The sequence below is a fragment of the Pleurodeles waltl genome, chromosome 3_1, assembly GCF_031143425.1.
Source record: "Pleurodeles waltl isolate 20211129_DDA chromosome 3_1, aPleWal1.hap1.20221129, whole genome shotgun sequence".
Taxonomy (NCBI): domain Eukaryota; kingdom Metazoa; phylum Chordata; class Amphibia; order Caudata; family Salamandridae; genus Pleurodeles; species Pleurodeles waltl.
The window spans coordinates 131,404,437-131,427,220 of NC_090440.1; the positions used below are offsets into that span (position 1 = coordinate 131,404,437).

At 43.6% G+C, this 22,784-nt stretch overlaps 1 protein-coding gene across 1 annotated transcript in view; it reads right to left on the reverse strand.

The window, feature by feature from the left end:
• Positions 1-22,784, reverse strand: part of LIN7C (lin-7 homolog C, crumbs cell polarity complex component) — a 100,582-nt gene that overhangs the window by 61,914 nt on the left and 15,884 nt on the right. Inside the window, exon 2 of the mRNA XM_069221967.1 lies at positions 16,322-16,440. Within this exon, the coding sequence (XP_069078068.1) occupies positions 16,322-16,440 (119 nt within the window). The remainder of the gene's footprint in view (positions 1-16,321; positions 16,441-22,784) is intronic.

The following is a 22,784-nucleotide window of genomic DNA, read 5'->3' on the forward strand; positions in this document are numbered from 1 at the left end:
GCAGGGCAGTGCAGCAAGTGAGCTTGCTGTGCTGCCCTGCACCACAGGAAAAGGGCAGAAATGCACTGTATCTACAATATTCTGTACATTTCTGTCCTCCCCCCGTATTGGCACACAATGGGCTGCCTAGCGCGGACGTAGGCACCCTTGCACCATGGTGTAAAGATGATTGCATCACAGATAGTATTGTTTCTGTACAGAACGGGACACCTTCCTGCACAAAAAACAATCCATGGAAGCTTTTTCCTCCTTCTGTGTGCTGCAGAATGCAAAATAAAGATACGTCTCCTTGTTGCACCCCCTTACCCCTACCCACACCCGGGAGGCATAACATTTTGAAACATTCCCAGGTATACAGATTCTTGTAAATCTAGGAATGCGTCAAAACCCATGGGTGTTACGTCGGAAAAAACACCTTAACGCCCATGGAATTCCTTCCTGATGCAGTGCAAGGCAACGCAGCGACTTGTGCTGGGTTGCATTACATCATATCTACAAGGCCATAAAAAAAGAATGCAAAGTGGCTTTGTGTTGCCTTGTAGTTATGGGCCTGCACTATGCGCCGCTGGTGCATCACAAAAAGCCCCTTGGTGGATATCTTTCTTTCCAGCGGGTCACAGGTTTTAGGTTATTTGTTAGATAAAGCACTGTGCAATAAAAAGTTAGAAGAACATTTAAAGATCAATGGCAATTTAATCTAAATTCTACCTTTTAAAATTACACAAAATCAAAAATGTTTATCACAACTTGGAAGATAAAAAAAAAAAAAAAAATTGCAATAAACCCATTTACATGTAGTTAATCACACTGCACTGGCAATTGTTTTACTTTTAGTGTGGGGATGAACAGTTTTGTGCAACTTTAACTTTTTGGGTAATCACACCTGTTAATAATGCATGCTAATGGGCCTTGCTTCCTTGAGGAGTTTTTCAAGTCCTGTTGCCAACCTGTCAATAGCAACCCACACAGTTTTACAATTGTAATCCTCCCAGTAGATTCACTACAAACATGTACAAGAGGTTGACACACGTAACTAGAACTTGTGCCATAAGGTAACTCTAACTCACACCCCGACATGCACAGTTTTTTTCCATCAATAATTTTTTTGCCAATGTTTCAGTGATAATATCAATGATGCCATTGAAGATGTCATCAATGATGTAATTTGTGGGGAAATTTGCTGTGCATGGCGAGGGCACGAGTTATAGTTTCCTTGAGGCACAAGTTATAGTTACTTGAAATAACTAACTGTAACTGTAAGAAGGCCAAAGGTAGTATCCATTCCATGGTTTAGACGTGTCAAAATGGTTTCGTATTCTGGGGCTTGAAAGCTATTGGGAAAATCCACAGAATTTAGGGAGAAGCCATGAATCCATTCTGAAAGCTGCTTATTGGTCTTATGTAAAAAAACAATCTTCTCTCTTGAACATCACATGGTCGGCTTACTGATCAATTTCTTGTTTGCAAGTGGTACCCCCAATTCGAACCATATGTAGATCTCATACCTGATACACTGGGGAAGAGTCTGTGTGCTAGTTTCCGTTTTGGATGTTTACCGCTGTTGACCCTAGCAGGCAGATGGGGATCGTCCTCAACATCTGACCTATGTCCTGCCTGTTGTAACTGTACTGAATCTGTTGAACATTTTATGTTCTTTTGCCCAGCATACTCCATTCCTCGGCGTAAGTGGATTTGCACAATTTGCCGGAATTTGGGTATAAGACAATGTCATACTGCTTTAAGGATTATTAAAATTGACACTTCAGTTATTTTAATCTCTGCGGTTAGCAAGTTCCTTGTGGCTGGTTGGTTTATACGTATTTGTTTTCCTAAGAATTCTAAATCTTTGTAAATAAGTATGCTATGTACATGAAGTGAGAGCGATTATATTTTTACTGTAATTGCGGGAGATCGTGCTTGTTTTTTGACGAATTTGTTGGGGGCCCTCTGCAATTTTGTGGCCCCAGAACCAGGGCTACGGGGTCAAGGTGTTTCTACCAGCCGCCTTTTCTTTATTTATTTTTTTATTTTTGGGACTTGGCTGAGTCCCAAAATGGCTGCATTCCTGGTTGAAGTGTTGGCAGCCAATAAGATATCAGCAAGGGAACTGTTAGATATGCGGAGGATCAGTGTCCCTAGATATCTATATTTCTTTTTCCTTTAATTTCTCAAAGTTATTGAGCAGACTTACACTAAATAACAAAAAGGGTTCTTTCTGGACGAAGAGCTACCTTTCTGCCAAATTTGGGGTATTCCGTCTCGTGGTTCGGGCTGAAGTCCTGTCCAAAATCCCTGTGGGAAACTGCATGGGGACAGAGCGTTTTAGGACCACCCACCTCCCCTTTTTCTCCGCCCCCGTTTGACGAATCACCCCAAAACATTTAACACAGTAGCTGAAGTGACTATCTTACTAGTTTTGAAAATTTCGCGAAGATTCGTCAAGTGGGGCAAAGTTACTGGCAAAACAAAAAACACTTTACCTATGGAAACTAAGTCCTAACTATAACAATCTACTGCTGACTGCCAGTAGGGGAGCGATATATGCAGGTATACATACATATATTACCTACTGGTGGTCGCCAGTAGGTTGGTATAGTTAGGACCTAGTTTCCATAGAAAAAGCATTTTTTGACTTGGTTATATCTTTGGTGCAGTTTGGCAAATCTTCATGAAATTGTCCAAATAAATGTCAAGTAGGGTCCTATTGTGCATGGAAAGTTTTAGGGAGCTCGGTCATGCAGGGGCCGAGAAAAATAAAAGGGGGGTGGGGGGAAACAAACAAAGTGTGTTTCCCATGATAACTCCCATTGACTCTTTAGACACGCCTGCAGCCCAAACCGCTGGACAGAATTACAACAGGTTTGGCAGAAAGGTCATTTTTGGTTCAGAGAACATAGCTTTGGCATTTGGTGTACATCTGTTCAGTAGGTTGAGATACTAAAGGAAATCCAAATTTGTATATCTAGAAGTGTGAATACTTCGCAAATAGTCCCAGTCTCGTGCTGAGATTTGACTGACTCCCAACACCTCAACTAGGAACTGTCGGCAGCCACTTTGGGACTTTGCTTCAGCTAAGTCCCAAAAAAATATATGGAAAAAAAAGAAAAGTGGGCAGGGTAAGAATACCCTAACCCCCTAGATTTGCTCTAATTTTTTAAAAAAATTCACAGACAATGCAAAGCCCCAGAAAGCAACACAGCGCGGACGGTACACCAGGATTTAAGGTACTGTCAGCGGGCCCACGTGGGTCCCTATAGCGGGCCTGCACTCCCTCGCAGTCGGCCTAAACTCGTGTCTTTGTCCCAGTCCAGCGCGACCAGATAACCACAGTTGGTGTTTTGAGCTTGTACAGATATTTTCACCAAAATCTTTAAGATTGCAAATCTCAGGTATCTACGTATTGGATTTTTGTCATTTTGGCCTGGTTTTATTTATAAAATCATAATAAATTTTTAACCTGGAGTGGAGTCTTTTTGTATTGTTTTCACTGTGTTACTGTATGAGTTATTGCACAAATACTTTAGACATTGCCTTCTTAGTTAAGCCTGACTGCTCAGTGCCAAGCTACCAGAGGGTGGGCACAGGATAATTTGGATTATATGTGATTTACCCTGACTAGGATTGTGGTCCCTACTTGGACAAGTGACCCCATTTCTAACACTGGTGATCAGCAGTGAGGGTAGGACTTGTGTTTGTGCAGTGACATACAATAGCTACGTGTACACTCCCTACTCACAGTTAAAGGTCAGTAGATTTATTTTCTCTCTTGCTGCAATTTTTTTGCTTGACATTTTAATCTAATCTTATGCTACATGTCTCTGACTGGGTCCCAAGGAGGAGCTAGAGCGTTTGACCTAGCTAAGCCGGAGGCATACACTGTCAGCTAGCTGAAAGGGTTTTGCAAGGGGATGGGAGTATCTACCCGGGGTGCCTCCAGAAAGGAGGAGTAGCAAAAAGGGGCTATTCACAAGAGAATGTTGAGTTGGGAGAGCAAGAGGAGTGATCTCCAGAGGATTTGCCAACAGAGTGGGGGAGGACACCACTCGATCTGTGCCCCCTGTAAACCAGGGAGCAGAGTCTCAAGTCATGGCGTGAGCGCAGAGGAAAGGAGGGAGGAGAGAGAGTTTAAACTTCAATTGGCAAGAATAAACATGGAGGCACAGGAGAGGAAATGTAAGAGAGAAGCCAAACAAGCTGAGGCTGAAAGGGCCTTGGCTGTAAAGAAACTACTTCTGGCTCATGAACTGAGTCTGAAAGAGCTGGAGCTCAAGTCTAGGCAGTCTGAGTCCAGCAGTGATGGAAGCAGCATACATACAGGCACTGCTGGAGACAGAAAGGTTTGTATACCTAAATATGTCGTGCCAAGTTACGTGGTGGGAGATGACATTGACAAATGGTTTGATGCTTATGAAGTTGCACTGAGGGCTCATGGGGTTCCTCAAGAGCAATGGGGGGGGGGGGTGCTTGTGGAAACATATGCCAATAATTGGGAGGGGCACAGTCCCTCACATTAGAAAAGAAGGACCAGAACACATACCTGCTCATGAAAGCCATTTTAATTGCCAAGTTTGGACTGATCCCTGAAAAGTATCGGCAGAAATTCAGGGACAGTACCAAACTCTCCAACTAAACTTGGGTAGACTTTTATGACTTTTCTAGCAAGGCAATGAATGGATGGGGGCGGGCAGTAAAGTAAATGATTATATGGGTTTATATAATTTGATCCTGAGAGAGCATATGCCCAGTATTTGTTTTACAGCGTTGTGCCAGCCCCTGATTGACAGAAAGCTGACTGATCACAGGAAGCTTGCTGAGGAGGCAGACCTCTAGGCTAGCACCAGTGTCTCCAAAAAGGTACCTGGGAGTGACCCCAAGAAGGGTGGTTCAGGTTCAGCCCAGCAGAGTGAGGGGGAGGTTAAAGATGACCCAGACAAGTCCCAGAGTAAGTGGGGAGGAAAGGGTTTCCATGCCTCATCTGAGAAACAGGGTGGTGGTTCCGGTAGGCGGTGGCCCAGGGCATCCCATTTCCAACCCCACTGCTTTGAGTGCTCCCAGCTAGGACACAAGCAGGGGGACTCTGCCTGTCCAAAGAAAACACCCACTGGGTGGCCAATGTGGCCTTAGGGGAAAGTAGTCCCCAGGGGCAGGACGTAGATCATGCCCTAATCTCCCTCAGTTGGGAGATAGACTCAGAGAGTGAGCTGGTGATCCCTGAGGGTAGGAGTTGTCACTTCTACCAGGTGGAGTGAATGGGGGCTCAGTCACTGCTCTGAGGGACACCAGGGATAGTCATACCATGATGGTAGAGAGACTAGTTTCCCCAGAGCAGTACACCGGCCAGGTGTGCAGGGTGACTCCAGCCCACGGAAAGGATTTCCTCCACCCTATGGCCCTAGCATCCCTGGAGTGGGATGGGGAGGTGACCCAGAGAAGGGTCATTGTTAGTCCCCAGAAGCCCATTGACTGTATTCTGGGGAATGAGCTACCTCTGATGGCAGGAGAACTGAGAGCAGTGACCCCCTAAGGGCACCCTGACAGTTCAGTTGTCTGGCAGTACCACTCCCCAGGAGGATACGGGAGCCCAGATGTAGGGGGGAAGGTGAGGGAGGACTCACCCCTGTCCCCTGTTCAGCCTCAGGGTACAGACCTGGGGTTGATTAACCAGTGTCAGGATACCACCCCTGAACTGGTGGGAGGTAGAGTGGAGAAAGGGTACAAGATCCCTGGGGCTACTGCCCCCCATTCTGAGATGCCTCATCGGTCAGGGAATTCCCAGGAGCCCATAGGGTACTCCCTCCCAGCCCCCAGACTGGAGGAGAAGCTTATCCAATGGCCCCACTCAAAGCATTCCCCTAACAGTGGATGGCCTGGGGCCTGGCTCTTAACATTGACAGCTGTCAGTGGCCTCTGTTGGTTGCTGTCCTTGTGGACAGAGTTTTCCCTGGGTTGAGGACAGAAGACAGACCCAAGGAATGGAACAGGCCACATCACTTTGTTGGCCATGGTGGTACTGTCTGCCTACTGGGATGCATCTGTGAGCAAATTAATGGTAGGAGCTTCACAGATGGGGTCCCCAGATGAGGAGAAGGGTTCCCAATGGGTCAGTTCGGTGTCCCCAGGGAGTATTGACAGAGGAGCCTCACTGAGTTCAGAAAGGCATAGAACTGGCAAGTACCCCTGCAGTGGTGGGCCATTGTCCATGTTCTATCGCCCTAAGCAGGGAAGTTCATCAAAGTATTGATTAGCGTTCACTGCTTTAGGCTGAAAGGGGGATATGTTGGAAACGGCATCTCTGCAGGGTAATTCCCAAATGTTTTGCCTTCCTCGTCTTCTTCTTCTGACCTCATTTTTGCTGGCTTTAGGACTCTGCACATTTTACCACCACTAACCAGTGCTAAAGGGCATGTGCTCTCTCTCTAAAAACATAGCAACATTGGCTCATACCCAATTGGCATATTTAATTTACTTATAAGTCCCTAGTAAAGAGCACTACATGTGCCCACGGCCTGTAAATTGAATGCTACTAGTGGCCTGTAGCACTGGTTGTGCCACCCACGTAAGTAGCCCCCTACCCATGTCTCAGGCCCGCATTTGCAAGGCCTGTGCGTGCAGTTTCACTGCCACTTTGACTTGGCATTTAAAAGTACTTACCAAGCCTTAAACTCTCTTTTTGCTACATATAAGTCACCCCTAAGGTAGGTCCAAGGTAACCCATATGGCAGGGTGCTATGTAGGTAAAAGGCAGGACAGATACATGTGTGTTTTTTATGTCCTGGTAGTGGAAAACTCCTAAATTCGTTTTCCACTACTGTGAAGCTTGCTTCTTTCATAGGATAGCATTAGAACTACCCTCATATACTGTTTGAGTGGTAGATTCTGATCAGGAAGGGGTAACCAGGTCATATGTAGTATGGCCAGAATGGTAATAGAAAATTCTGCTTATTGGTGAGGTTGGGCTGGTTGACAGCTTCCTTGTGCATTTCACTCAGACAACCACAAACACAGGACACTCAGTCACACCTGCACTCATCTGTATACTGAATGGGTCTTCCTGGGCTGGAAGGGTGGAGGGCCTGACACTGACATTTCAAAGGCTAGTGGTCTGCCCTCACACAGTGGACTGCCAAACCCGTTACTGGGACCATGGTAGACAGACCTGCACTGAAAGGGGAACTTGTGCACTTCAAAACCACTCTTTGAAGTCTCCCCCACTTCAAAGGCATTTTTTGGAATATAAACTGTGTCTCTGATCCAACCAACTCAGACACTTCTGGACCTGAACCTGCAACCTGTCAAGAGGAACTGACTGGCTACCAAAAGGACTCATCTGGACTGCTTTGCTGAGGACTGCTGACCTGCTGTTGCCCTACTGTCCTGCTGCTCTCTGACTTTACTGAGAAGTGCTTCTCAAGGGCTTGGATTGAGCTTGCCTCCTGTTTTCTTAAGTCTCAGAGCCAAAAAAGACTTAATCTCTTCAGGAAACTCCTTGTGCACCGAAAATCGACACAGCCTGCCAGAAACGTTGCACAGCCCTGCCTTGCGACGAGAAAATCGCTGCACAGCCGAACCGGAATGACGCAGCCTGACGCAGCCTGACTTCGCGAGTGAAGATCTGATGAAGCGCCTGCCTTGCAACAGAAAATTTGATGCACAGCCCTACCAGACAGACGCACAGCCGAAGATGAACGATGCAGTCAATTCCCTGAGTGGAAAATCGATGCAGCGCCTGCTGTGCGTCAGAAAATGTGACGCATCACCCTACCGGATTGACGCAATGCCTGAGACTTCTTCCAGCGCGCCCAGGATTTCCCTGCATCATCCCTGGGCATCAAAAAGATCCCTGCATCACATCGCCTCCGCTGCAGTTTCCGTGTGTGTTTTTCTTTTTTACACAAACCAGGTACTTTGTGTAATGAAGAGACAACTGTTGATTTCTAAGATTTAAGACTTTTTTAAACCTGCAAAAGTGATATTTCAACTTGTGCTTATGGAATCTTTATCATTTTTACCTTATTTTAACCAAATAAATATCCTATCTTTTTCTAAACCTGTGTGGTGTATTTTTGTGGTGTTTTCACTGTGTTACTGTATGATTTACTGCACAAATACTTTACGCATTGCCTTTTAAGTTGAGCCTGACTGTTCAGTGCCAAGTTACCAGAGGGTGGGCACAGGATCATTTGGATTAAGTGTGACTTACCCGGACTAGGATTGTGGTCCCTACTTGGACAAGGGTGTATACCTCTGCCAACTAGAGACCCCATTTCTAACAATTACTATTTTAGAAACGCCACCTTTAGGAAGTAGGGATTTCTCTGCAACTTAATGCTCTCTGTGCCTTACAGCCTGTCTCCAATGAACGTCTGGTCTGTGTTGGTTGACAGCTCCCCTTGTGCACTCCACCGAGACAGCCATAAACACTGGACACTCAGCTGCATCTTTATTCATCTGCATACTGATGGGTCTTCCTGGGAAGGAAGGGTGGAGGGGCTCTCACTTACACTTCAAAGGATAGTGGCCTGACCCCCAACCCTACACAAAGGACAAATCTCCTGGCAGAGAGGACTGGGTTGAAAGGGAAACTAGTGCACTTTAGAACCACTCTTTAAAGTTTCTTCCACTTCAAAGGCACATTTGGGGATTTATACTGGGTCTCTGACCCCCTCAAATCAAAAACATCTGGACCTACAACTGGACTCTCAGAAGGACTGTGGTGCTGCTCGAAGGACTTAAATGAACTGCTTTTGTGGAAGGACTGCTTTTCTGCTTGTTGCCCTGCTGTCTGTTGCTCCTAGACTCTGCCTTCCTACCATAAGTGATCTCCAAGGGTTTGTTAGCTTGCCTCCTGTTCCCAAGTCTCAGGGGCATCAGAGACTTGAAACATCTACATCTCGACTCTGCAAGTTCCGTCAGCCCTTCCTTGGGAGTGGGCCTACGGTGCTCTACCTTCTGTGGTGTTCATCGGAAAAAAGCCCCGCAAAGCCTCGCTGCGCAGCTGCCAGCCTAACGGAACTCCACACCGGGTAGTGCGAAGCCCTGCAAAGCCTCACCGCGCAGCTGCCAGTCCTTCAAAACACATGCACAGCAACGCCAAGCTCTGGAAAGCCTTGCTGCAAAGCTCCCAGGATCGATGCAAAGTGACACCAAGCCCTGCAAAGCTTTGCTCCAAAGATTCACAAGATCAACGCAAGGCGACGCAAAGCCCCGCAAAGCCTTGCTGCACAGATTCTTGGAACTGACGCTAAACAACGCAAAGCCTCACAAAGCAATGGCGTACAGACGGCACACCAGGATTTAAGGTACCATGTTCAGTGGGCCCATGTGGGTCCAACAGCCGGCCCACGTTCCATCGCGGTCGGCCTAAACTTGTGACTTTGTCCTGGTCTAGCACGACCAGATAACCGTAGTTGGAGCTTTGCGCTTCTAAGCTCTATTTTCACCTACCTCTTTAAAACTGCATTTCTCACGATCTACATATTGGATTTTGGTTTTGTTTTATTTATAAAATCATAATATATTTTTCTAACCTCGTGTGGAGTTTTTCTGTAGTGTTTTCACTGTAGTTACTGCATGAGGTATTGCACAAACACTTCACACATTGCCTTCTAAGTTAACCCTTCCAGTTATGCACCAAGCTACCAGAGTGAGCACAGGATAATTTAGGCTGTGTTGTGACTTAGCTTGACGAGGATTGTGGTCCCTATTGCCAACTAGAGACCCAATTTCTAACACCATTGCTGTGATGTTGTGGCTTTAACCCTTTTTTGTGTGAAATACATGCCCCAGAATCCCTCCTTATAGGGAGGATGGGGTCTTATTATAAATATGTAAACAAATGAAGGACTCACAAACCGTTAGCAAGACTCTCCATGAGTTGAAATACATTTGTGCTTGTCTCATAGCTTAAATTAAATGTTAAAAATGAGAAAATGGAGTGCAGCAACCTTTCTTCTTTGCTGAAAACATTGTCAGAGGGTCGGTCTCCCTCTTCCACCAGCAGCTATAGTGGAGTGTGCCGCAATCCCTGTGACCACACCACATGCAAATCTGTTGATAGGGTGCATGAAAGGAGCAGACCCAGAGCAATGAAAATTAGTATTAGCACCTCCCGACTGAACGTACCCAGCACAACTTGTACACACACTTGAGAGATGATGCTAAAATAAATTCTCTTCTCCCATCGTTTTCCCTAATGTTATATACTAGCTTTGAAGACATGTTAATATGATAAACTTCACATCAAGCACAGCATTCAGGGTTACGCAGTGTAAAAGCTATTCAATGAAACACTTTAAACATTCCACTGGGAAGCGTAACACATCCACACAAAATTGCGATTGAAGGTAAACAACTGTCATACACATGAGTATAAAAAACAGAAAAAAAACAAACAGTGAAAATATGCAAAATAATCATTGCACCAACAAGTAAGATTGGGTGAATGGTGCCAAGAAAGAGAGCTTAATGCTGTTAAAGAGATTCGTGTAAAAGCTAGGAAAGAAAAAAAAACATGCATAGTTCCACTGACATGGTTACCCTGAAGCTACACTAGGTCAAACAATACTGAAAGATAGCCTGATAAGGTTTGCTCTCCGCAACTAGCTAAATAATTCATGGAAGCAGACAGACACTATGTTAAACTTGGCTCTGAAAATAAAAAAAGAAAGCCAAACCTGAAATTTGAAACAAATAAAGTACTTTTTTCACGTTGGTGGCCTGCCTGTCCCCGTTACCTCTAGCAACCTAGGGATTATGTTTGACAACTCTTTGTCCTTCAAATCCCAAGTTAACTCCACCACCAAGGCATGCTTTTGGATTCTTAAAACTCTGAAGAAAACCTTTCCTTATCTTCAGAAGGAGCTCAGAATTACTGTGACCCTTGCCTTGGTGATCTCCAAATTAGATTACTGTAATGCCCCGATGCTAACCATTGACAAAGAAACTGGACAGATTGCAGCCAATTCAGAACTCGTCTGATACTAGATCTTCCTCGCTCAGCCTTGGCTAGCGACAGTCTGAAGCAACTACATTGGTTATCTGTCAGGAAGCGCATCACCTTTAAGACTCTTTGTTTAGCGCATAAGGCTCTCCACACGATAGGGTCTGAATATTTCTGTTCCTCCTTACGGTATGTACCTGGGCGGCCGCTTACGACAGCAGGACTCCATTTGATCACTGTCCCTCGTAGCCGTTGGCTACATGGGGTGACAAAGCTTTCATAGTGGCAGCAGCCAAATTCTGGAACACTCTTCCTTCGTTTATTAGAATGGAACATAACATTATCGCCTTTTGGAGGCAGCTGAAAACCTGGCTCATTCCACAATAAGTTTTGCGCTTTGATGCTACTGCCGGAATCCGCTTTATAAATCCAAATCAAAATACTTGTATGAGATGCCTAAATGCATAAACCACTAGCTATATTGTCACCATTGGTCTAGAAAGTAGGTATTAACTATTGACCCAATAACAAAGAAATACAATTTAAGTTGGTCTTACAAGTTCCAAACAACGTACAACGAGCAGTATTCTCCTTGATGTGTACAATGCTGCTATAATAAGACATCATATGAACACCATTCAAAGATGGTTACCTCGCTGCTGTACTCTCTCCTTATGCTTCTATCACAGCCCTCCTGAAATATATTCAGTTGGCCAGAGTTTGGGAGGCGAGGGGGTAAGAGTTAACAAAGGGAAAGCTTTAAAAAGGCCCAAGATCGAATGTCTGTAGTAAAATGTAGGTGGAAAAAAAAAAAGGCCTAGGGAGATTTACAGACTAGGAACTATCAAGTGTTTGCTCGCAGCCACAACAACATGATACACAGAAAAACACTTTGGTCTCAAACAAGCAGACCCAAGTGTTGTTAGCAGACCCAAGTGTTTTTCTGTGCATCACGTGAAATGTAGCAGACAATTCACTCACCTTCTTTAATTATATGGAGACGTGTGATCAGTGACACCTGAAAACCCCAAAGATGGACAAATAGTAAGTGAGGAATGATTAGGGAGGACACCGGCAATAGCAATTGTGCTATCAGCACGACTGGGAGACAGGAGAAGAAACAAGCATTTGCAATGCAATAGGTCTCGCATTTTGTTGAGTCAGAGCTATTGTCATCGTAAATTCATAACTGGACTTTTCTTGCCACATAAATTGGTCAACCCTTCCTTATAACTTCATCTTTTCCTTCCATATAATTCCTGTGACCCAGCATTTAAGTCAACGTCCAACCTCCTGACTTCAACAAGGGTTGTGTCTGGTCATGGCCTGAGTCTGAATTCCCTGGTGTGTCCAGGAGGTTTCAGGCAACAACAAAAAAAAATTAAGATAACTTTGGTGAATAATGTTCTTGTGGAGCGAGATCAGCGTTTAGTTTACTGGCAGTTTTCACTCATCATAAAGTAGCACAGAGGGCTAATGAGCATTTTGCAAAGAACATGAACCAAGCGTATTCACAGAATTGAATTTTAGGAGTATAGCTGTGTGCTACTGCTTTTGTCACACAAATCCTTATGTTACTTGTGGAACTTCTGGCATGGCCCTTGGTGCTGAGGGGGTGGAGGATGCTTTGAATAAATAAATGTACAAATAACACATTTGTTTTTACAGTACAATCAGGTTATAAGCGCAATAGGTTAGTGCCCTTCCACTTCTAGTGCTTTGCAGCGGTTTTAAGATCTTCTTAGAGTTTCTCATTGCTCAAATGGGTGCAGTATCTGATATTTGTGTGTTTCAGTTCTCTTCATTGCTTGATGTGGCTAGCGAGAAAGTCACTCGTAATGGTTGAAATGTCACAGATAATTACACTGAAATTAGGAAAATGTCACACATACCAATGTGAAATCTTGACAGCTATGTATACACATTTACAATGTGAAGACAATATTAAATGTACTATTTTATATATGTAAGAACAGAAATAATACTCTAGAAATAAAATAAAAGACTCTGTCATCATGCACACTTTCACATCAAGAAAATCTCGATCCCATTAAATGTGCACATAGTAACCCGCCCACTTAGCCCAACATTAGGCCACTTATCGAGTTATAAGCACCTGCACTTGTTTTTTCCTATTTAAAAACTGGTTCAAGGGGATGCTGAAGCAGCAAGAAAGTGATCTATATAAAGGAATAAATGCCCCGAGGTCTGCACAAGTCTTAGTGACAAGAAGCAAGGGATCTAGGGTGAATTAGTAAATGCTGGAAGATGATATACCTGGTGACAGCCAGGTACATCAAACCAGAAGTGATAATTTCATCTGTCCTGGGGCTACAGAGAGAAACGTAGGTACCAAGGATGCCCCTCATCCTCCGCAGAAAGTTCCCTTACTGCATTCCTTGGTGGCACCCCCAGGGAAGCAGATCCAGCCTTGCTCAGAAAGTGCTCTCTTTCCTACTATCCCCATGCATTCCTTGCCCCATCAGCAACCAACTTCTTTGGTGTCATCGGAATTAAGAAGACAGATTATGGAAGGGGAGGGGCGGGATCAGTTGTGGAGACATTCTGTGCCAATCGCAGCGCGAGATCCGTGGTGGTCAGCCTTGGGTTAACACGTGTGTCAATGTAACCAGCGGTGCCGGCATTCTACCAGACGTATTTCCCTGTTCAGTCTGAAGGGTGGGGAGGGGTTGTCATTAGGAAGTTGTTAACGAGGGATGTCTTGTGACACTGAAATGAGGAAGTGACAGAAGAGGGGGTGCAGACATCTTGGAACGGGATACTTTCGTTGTGAGTAATAAGAAAAGCAGTTCCCATGCGACCACTAAGGGACCATTACACTATGGGTTTATGCTAGTTAACTGATACTGTATATCCCACTCTTAAAAGAACTAAATACAGTTTAAATACAATTAAAATTGTACATCATCGAAGGTGATCGAAAACGGTGTGCATATGTGCCGCAAGCACATAGATGCGGGCGCCCCGTCTTTTTTCCTTCGACTAATCGACATCAGCACCTAAAATGTAATTTTTATTTTCAATTGACGTAACTCTTCAAGTAGTGTTCAGAAATATTTGGGTACTAGCACCAGTACACCCAATATGGCACCCATTTTTCGAGTTTCCGGTTTCTCTTTCCCACAAATTTGTAGAAGCCTTTACTGTGTAAATGTATGCGTTAAACGGCTGCCACCCGTGGTTAGTTTACAGAATGCAGTTCACGACCATCTCAAAACTCTGTTTAGGGTAGGGTGACCAGAAATATGAAGCCAAAAAAAGAAGGCGAGGGCGAGCTGGCCCTGGAAAAGCCCCTCTCTTCTGTTTTATGTTTACAACGGGAGCTGGTGGGGAGGAGGGACTGAACACACCCACAGTGTAAGCCACATAGGCAAATACTGGGAAAAAAGTCCCCTACAGAAGAGATAAACAGGACATTGCATAGTTATACAGTAATTGGTGCCGCTCCCAAAGAGAAAAAGGCAGGACAAAGAGGCAGAACTGACCACTAGCAAGCAAGCATTTTTAAAGGGCTCTGCAACCAACAAATGAGATACTTTGAACTCACAGTATAAGTATACTACACGTTGAACGCTTACGCTCGACCTAAAAACACAGCTATCCCACCCTTGCATGTCTGCATGGCATCCTTTACACACTTTATAGCCATGCCAGCCCAAAGAAGCTAAATGCACTAAAGGATTCCCTGAAGAATGGTAGAAGCCAATCATGCAGCTGTGTTACCAGAACTTACAAGCAAGTGCAGTACTTGTGCAGGGTTCACAGGAATAGGATTGAGCTGTCATTATGGTGTTAAGTGCCTTCAGGTGGAGCACTGCTAAGCGAAGCCTATCGAAGCAGCACAACGCTACTTATAACACAGATTTTGGAGCGTTGGTGGCTAAAAGTGTTATAGAGCAGAGATACAGTCTCTTTCGGCACAAAGGTGAGGATAGGTAAACTGACTGCCCTTGCACATGGAAAATAACTGCAGCAATGCATTTATCTATGGCCTCGTGGCTCTTGCACATTGGCCTAATAGCTTCATTGGAGTCCGTCGTAAAAGGCACAATGCTAGTGAGCATGGATTTCTTCATCACTTTTCAATGTATGGACTCCCGCATCTCATCTGCTCGCAGATTACAATGATGTGATGCAGTAAAGAGGCTAATCGCTATTACTTAACATGACACCTCTCACTTGCTCAATAGCTGTCACAAGACCTTTTCCAAAACTTGGTTGATCCATAATGAGAATGACAAAGAAGTGGCTTAAAGCGGTAAGCCAAAGTCTCCCTATATATTATGCTTTTCCTTATTACATCAGTCTGTCAGACATCTAAATGTGTTTGTAGGCAAGACGTAAAGAGGTTTTTACAAGTAACTGGAGCTTCGTAAAGGTGCATACTAGAACCACATAATAAATCAAGTGACAGCATTCTATGCCCAGCATTAAGAGCAGCAGACCAAGAGACTACACAATTGTATTTAGTGACAGAAACCAAACTCACATAATGAATTTTTTTAAATAATCGAATATTAGTCAGTCACAAGCCCCAACTGAAAAAATACAATGAATTAGGGTCTGGTTTAAAGAATACTTTTTACTAAATGTTGTTCACTCATGACCCCTGGTAGATGTTTAAGCTGTCTGGATCACTCTGGCAGACGGTAGCAATGTAGGAATTTAGGACTGTTTTTAGCCTTTCCAGTTTAGTTATCCCTCCATAACATCACTGAACACCACACCTAAAGCCAGAAGTATAAGGCTCCACTAGTTATTGACTTCATTTAAGGCTTCTTCAAAGAAACCTCCACCAGTACTGTTGTCTGGCAACAAACGCTATCCATATTCAATGTTCCCCCAGGCTAATAAAGCTTACTTAGTTTTACTGCACAGCAGACCGTGTGGAAATGCAAAGCCTCTGGCTCATATGTTAGGTCTGGCTTGATAGCATAGCTATCTGCAAGACAGCCTGTTACCAGTACTTCAAAACATACACAGAGTGGGCTTTGGCCACACCCAGGGGAGTAACACCTTCTCACTTTATATTATTGTCCATTTGATATAGCTTTCAAGGAAGCCTTATCGTCACCCTATTTGTCACATTCAATTCTTTATCTTAATTATGCATTCTATACACAAAACAATCCTTTTGATACTTTGTAGAAGCACTAGCAATGTCAATATGTTAGGCGTTAAAGTGATAAACAGAATCTGTGCATGCAACATCTGTAAACACTGTTTGTTAATGTGGGTGGTTACATGCTTTGGCACAGTAAAGACCTATTGGTTTTGCCAATACATGCTTTCAAACCTAATGAGGTGTAGAGTTTTGAAGTTTGAATGGCTAAAACATGAAAAATAGATCCACTTACTCACCTCCCTCACAGCATTGCAAAATTCACTTTGAAGGACTCTTTGCAAAGCTTGCAGTTTTTGTGGCGGAACTTCTCCACTTCTCTGAAGTTTTTCAAGTAATTCAATTGCTCTGGTTATATCTGGAATAAGGGAAAAGCGTGGCTATATGATATAGAAGATACACGAAGACAAAGAATTCTCACTAGACACACACACAAACCTGGGTCATTTTAAAAATAAGGTGATTTAAAACGACATTACTTTGAGGCCCATGTTTGAGAACACGTTGAGCATTTAAGGAGACCTCAAAGTACCTCAGAAGCTGAACGATTAACTATAAGACAAGAATTGGCATTGTAGAATTTCCCACAAAATACACGGAAGGGAAGGCAAAATGGGGTGGGGCAAGAGGAGAACACAGTAAGCGATATTTAGTCATCACTGGCACTTGATCAATAAACATTTGCTTGCAAAGCCATGGGGAAAATCTTTAACTTCTTTAAACACAATTTAACCTTTTAATGTGAAATTGGGCCAACATGTCTTTAAAACACAGCAGCTGGTAAAGTTACAATCCAGAGTACAGCTAGAAGTTAGTTTGCCAAGAGTGGTGTTACTGGAGACTTCTCCTCCCTCTGTGTAATGAGCAATGGGATGATCACACCAGGAATGATTGATATTTTGATGAAACTTTACGGAAGGATTTCTTCACCTAGTGACTGTACGCTTAGAAACAGTTTGGTCCTCAGTCTATACCCAATTTGCTCCCAAGAACTGCTTTGACACCCTTGGATGTTTGGCTTATCTAAATCATGAACATATTTCACCCTCTGTCATCCATTTCTCTAGCACAGAGGTGGTATAGGGAAAGAAAACAAAGCACTGTAGATTTCCACTTGCACACAAACTCTCTCTCCTTCAGCCATCCCTAAAAACACAGTCCGAAGTCCAATTCTTTGCTAAATAGGTTTCTTCCTTTCATAACAAATGATTCCTAAATATATCCAAGCAGTGGGCAGACTTTCTAGTTATCTAGTCCCTCCAAAGATTTACACCAAGCCTTCAATTTCTTCATTGAAGTGGTGTGAGATCTAAACTGCCATCACCAATCAAATTGTTCAACGTCATCCCACCCGGCCTTACTCCTTAGTATGCCTACCCACTACATATTTCCTTACCTTAAATGCCATGAGTCATAATATGGGAACCTAACTTCACAGCCTTCCCAAGTACTAGGAACCCCATCTTGGGTTTCCAAGGTAAACACTGCAATAAAACACTCACTGCTTTCCTAAACACTTGTCTTACCTCTGGGATGCATCGCTAGATGGGACCGATCTGTTCTACAATTTCTGTGGTTCACTAGGTACCTCAGAAGCCCCAGTCTGACAGGAATTGTGAGAAGGTCGACAAGGATATTGCAGTCTTCACAGTTAACGTCCTGCTGCAGGACATTTTCACACAACAGCAATGTTTCCCTTACTGTAGAGCACTACAGATTTCGTGCAGAATGAAGGTGATAAATGAATTAAGAATGCATATAAAGGGGCCTGATTCTCAAAGGAGCAGGACGCCGTTATTCGTCTCTCCGGCTCCCGTCTGAAATCTGCCGGACTGAAGGGAAAGAAAGCTTGGGAAGAAGGGGAGCGGCACGAGGCCCAAGAAAATGCTGCGGGACAACATTCAGGGCTATCACCTACTCTCATCATCTGGCACCTGTTGCATTGCGGAAGAGTCTAGTCCATCTATGGCATCAGGTACTGAAAGAAAAATGGGGTGCTTAAGATCCCCCTCGAGTTGTATAGGCAGGGCGTAGAAACAGGGAAGAGGAAAGAGGAGGATGTTGTTATTCTGATGAAGTGTAGAAGAGAGACGGCGCAAGAGTGTTTGGGAAGCAAGAGAAAGAGTGCAAGCACAACCTATATGCAAAGGATTCAGAGGTAGAAGCAGGACATGCATTCCCAATGTGCGCTAAATGAAACAAAAAAAAACAAAAAAAGTTCCAGGACATAAGCAGTGGACGGATAAAAACTCAGTCAATTAAAAGCGATGATAAAGAAGAAATGATGCAGAGGCAGAAGAAACCAAAGAATAGGGAGTGAAGATATCCATCATCAATAGGGAACTAAGGTAGAGAACAAAGTGAAGCACTCATGACCAAGTGTCCACTGCAAAGGTCAGTCTATATAGTATTGTATGCGATGCTGTCTGTAGCAAAACCTCATAAAAAGTGTCTTTATAAACACCCCCTAACAGAAAACTGATTCAAGTGATAATTATTTTTAAATACATGATTATGATAATATCGGTGCCATTATTTGAACCAGTGTTCTAATTCAGCAGAAATTTAGAATTTACTGCTCATCTTCAACAACAAAACAGCAAAATATCTAACTACAGGGAGTGCAGAATTATTAGGCAAATTAGTATTTTTGACCACATCATCCTCTTTATGCATGTTGTCTTATTCCAAGCTGTATAGGCTCGAAAGCCTACTACCAATTAAGCATATTAGGTGATGTGCATCTCTGTAATGAGAAGGGGTGTGGTCTAATGACATCAACACCCTATATCAGGTGTGCATAATTATTAGGCAACTACCTTTCCTTTGGCAAAATGGGTCAAAAGAAGGACTTGACAGGCTCAGAAAAGTCAAAAATAGTGAGATATCTTGCAGAGGGATGCAGCACTCTTAAAATTGCAAAGCTTCTGAAGCGTGATCATCGAACAATCAAGCGTTTCATTCAAAATAGTCAACAGGGTCGCAAGAAGCGTGTGGAAAAACCAAGGCGCAAAATAACTGCCCATGAACTGAGAAAAGTCAAGCGTGCAGCTGCCACGATGCCACTTGCCACCAGTTTGGCCATATTTCAGAGCTGCAACATCACTGGAGTGCCCAAAAGCACAAGGTGTGCAATACTCAGAGACATGGCCAAGGTAAGAAAGGCTGAAAGACGACCACCACGGAACAAGACAGACAAGCTGAAACGTCAAGACTGGGCCAAGAAATATCTCAAGACTGATTTTTCTAAGGTTTTATGGACTGATGAAATGAGAGTGAGTCTTGATGGGCCAGATGGATGGGCCCGTGGCTGGATTGGTAAAGGGCAGAGAGCTCCAGTCCGACTCAGACGCCAGCAAGGTGGAGGTGGAGTACTGGTTTGGGCTGGTATCATCAAAGATGAGCTTGTGGGGCCTTTTCGGGTTGAGGATGGAGTCAAGCTCAACTCCCAGTCCTACTGCCAGTTCCTGGAAGACACCTTCTTCAAGCAGTGGTACAGGAAGAAGTCTGCATCCTTCAAGAAAAACATGATTTTCATGCAGGACAATGCTCCATCACACGTGTCCAAGTACTCCACAGCGTGGCTGGCAAGAAAGGGTATAAAAGAAGGAAATCTAATGACATGGCCTCCTTGTTCACCTGATCTGAACCCCATTGAGAACCTGTGGTCCATCATCAAATGTGAGATTTACAAGGAGGGAAAACAGTACACCTCTCTGAACAGTGTCTGGGAGGCTGTGGTTGCTGCTGCACGCAATGTTGATGGTGAACAGATCAAAACACTGACAGAATCCATGGATGGCAGGCTTTTGAGTGTCCTTGCAAAGAAAGGTGGCTATATTGGTCACTGATTTGTTTTTGTTTTGTTTTTGAATGTCAGAAATGTATATTTGTGAATGTTGAGATGTTATATCGGTTTCACTGGTAATAATAAATAATTGAAATGGGTATATATTTGTTTTTTGTTAAGTTGCCTAATAATTATGCACAGTAATAGTCAACTGCACACACAGATATCCCCCTAACATAGCTAAAACTAAAAACAAACTAAAAACTACTTCCAAAAATATTCAGCTTTGATATTAATGAGTTTTTTGGGTTCATTGAGAACATGGTTGTTGTTCAATAATAAAATTAATCCTCAAAAATACAACTTGCCTAATAATTCTGCACTCCCTGTATTTCGATCGCATGGCAAGCGATAGTAGATGGGTAGCCGGTCAACAGTCACACATCATTGCCAACAATATATGAATGAGCAATTGACAGACAGTTTCCAGATCAGGTAGCCTCTCAATGAGGTTTTATTTATGCAATAAAACCTTTGTATACCCTTATTACAAAAGTAAAAAGTGTAAAAATGCATTTAATTTTGCAAACAATGTTTGAACCTTTTGGAATTGTATTTCATTATTTACGAGTCAAATGTTTTTTAAAAAGTAGACTGTCGCATAAGTTTAGTAGCTTGCATTGGTTATGCTAAGCTGGGCTCAATTTTATGTTTTCAAGAGTAAGAAAGTGGAGGAAAATCATATAGTTTCTTGTAAAAAATACTTAACTGATCAGGGCGCCTAAGTGTTTTGGTCCTCCCTATGGCCCAAAAAGGGTTTGCAAACAATAACAAAAAAGTGAAGCAATTAACAAATAACTTATTGCCCCACTATTAAAATCATTTTAAAACTCAAGTAACAATATATTTAAACACGTATTAACAAAGTCAATAGTTTCACCTTGGCAATCCTGATAATTTTAGGGTTGGCAATATCCAAGACTGTTCAGTATTCCTACTTGATACACTTATAGGGGTTTTCAGCCAGCTCTCTCCATCCAATGGTCTGTTGCTGTGTCATTCATATTTTCCTTCCACACGTTACAAGATACAGAATGAGGCAGTAGGACAGACCACTTCAGACACTGAAGGCCAGATGTATAAAGCAATTTTGTATTCGCAAACGGGGCGAATGTCCGTTTGCAAATGCATTTCACAATGTCTGAAACGCAAATCACAGTGGGAATTTTAGAAATCGCAAAAAGTGAGAATTTTTGCAAATGAGAGATGAATTTGCGTGTCGCAAGCAGCGTATCGCAAATAGCAACATGATTTACCGAATCGCTGTTAGCAAAACGCTAATTGCGGTACAAATTAGCAATTTAAGGTAGCGATTTCCAAAATCGTGCCGCTATTTGCAAGATGCAGAATGCGACACGCAAGAATGGATTCGCAATGCGATGTAGCAAAAAAAATAATAATAATAAATTACAATTTGCGATTATTTGCAGAATGGCTGTTTGCACATGCAAATTACCATGAACTGAAACCAGGTGGTAACTAGGTGCAACCTATATAAAGAAGCCCAGAATGCATCAGCCCCTCTTCCACAATGGCTGCACTCTACGTCATGGCGAGGAGAATGAGGATCTTGGCAGGTTTGAGGAGAGAGAGGTGGAGACAGGAGCGCATTTTCAGAGTGCGCATAACCCTTTTTGACCAGACTGAGGAGGACATTTTTGATAAGTACAGGTTAAGCTCAGCCATGATACTTGAACTGATAGCTGAGCTACAACCCATGCTGCAGTGCACTACACACAGGACCAATAGCATACCCACCCATTTGCAGGTATCATGCTCCCTGCACCTACTAGCCTCAGGGAGCTATCAAGGGGTCATAGCAGCAGCTGGAGGGGTATCACAGGGTGCCCTCTCTAGATTTTTTAACGCATTTCTCAATGCCATGCTGAGCAGAATACAACTGTACATCAGATTCCCCAACACCCCGCAGGCAGTACAACAAACCAAAGTTAATTTTTACCAGATAGCACAGTTCCCACATGTGCTAGGTGCATTGATGGGACACATGTAGCAATCTGTCCACCATCGGCCACCGAGTATGTGTATTGCAACCGTAAAAACCATAATTCCATGAACATACAGGTGATATGCAATGCCTCCTACATCATTACAGATCTCGTGGCCAGATACCCAGGGCGCACACATGAATCCTACATCTTTCGCCACAGCAGGATACACAAAAGACTGCTAGCTGGGGAGTTTGGGGAAGTTATCTACTAGGTAATTTGATAGTTCACTATAATGCATTGATGTAAGCATAACGTCAGACGGCAAATGTACTCATTGTACTCTGTGCATTCAGGAGACAGTGCCTACGCAGTGCGCACCTATATGCTAACACCCTACCTGAGCCCTGTCACCCCAGCAGAAAGGAGGTACAATGCTGCATAGGGCTACCCGCAACATGGTGGAGCGCACTTTTGGGCTGCTGAAGAGCCGTTTCAGGTGCATCCATAGGAGATGCACTACAGTACAGCCCTGAGACGACATGCAAAATTGTGGCCACATGTGCTATCCTACACAACATAGCAATCACCCGGGGCATACCAGAGGCACTCACAGAGCCAGACTCAGATGAGGATGATGATGATCGCCTTACCACCCCTTCTACCAGCTGACAGGACCAGTGCAGCAGAAGGCAGGCAAAGACGTGCTAACATCATGCGCAGCCATTTTTGATGTAATGACAAATCCACTTCAATAATATGTTTTTTAGTAGTTAGAATCTTTATTACCTTGAATTCAGGTAAACATTGTGTCAGTAGGACATAGCTATTCACAATGGGCAGACATGATCTATTAACAGTGTCACACTATTAGCATCATAGCATGACTTTATTACACATGTTGAG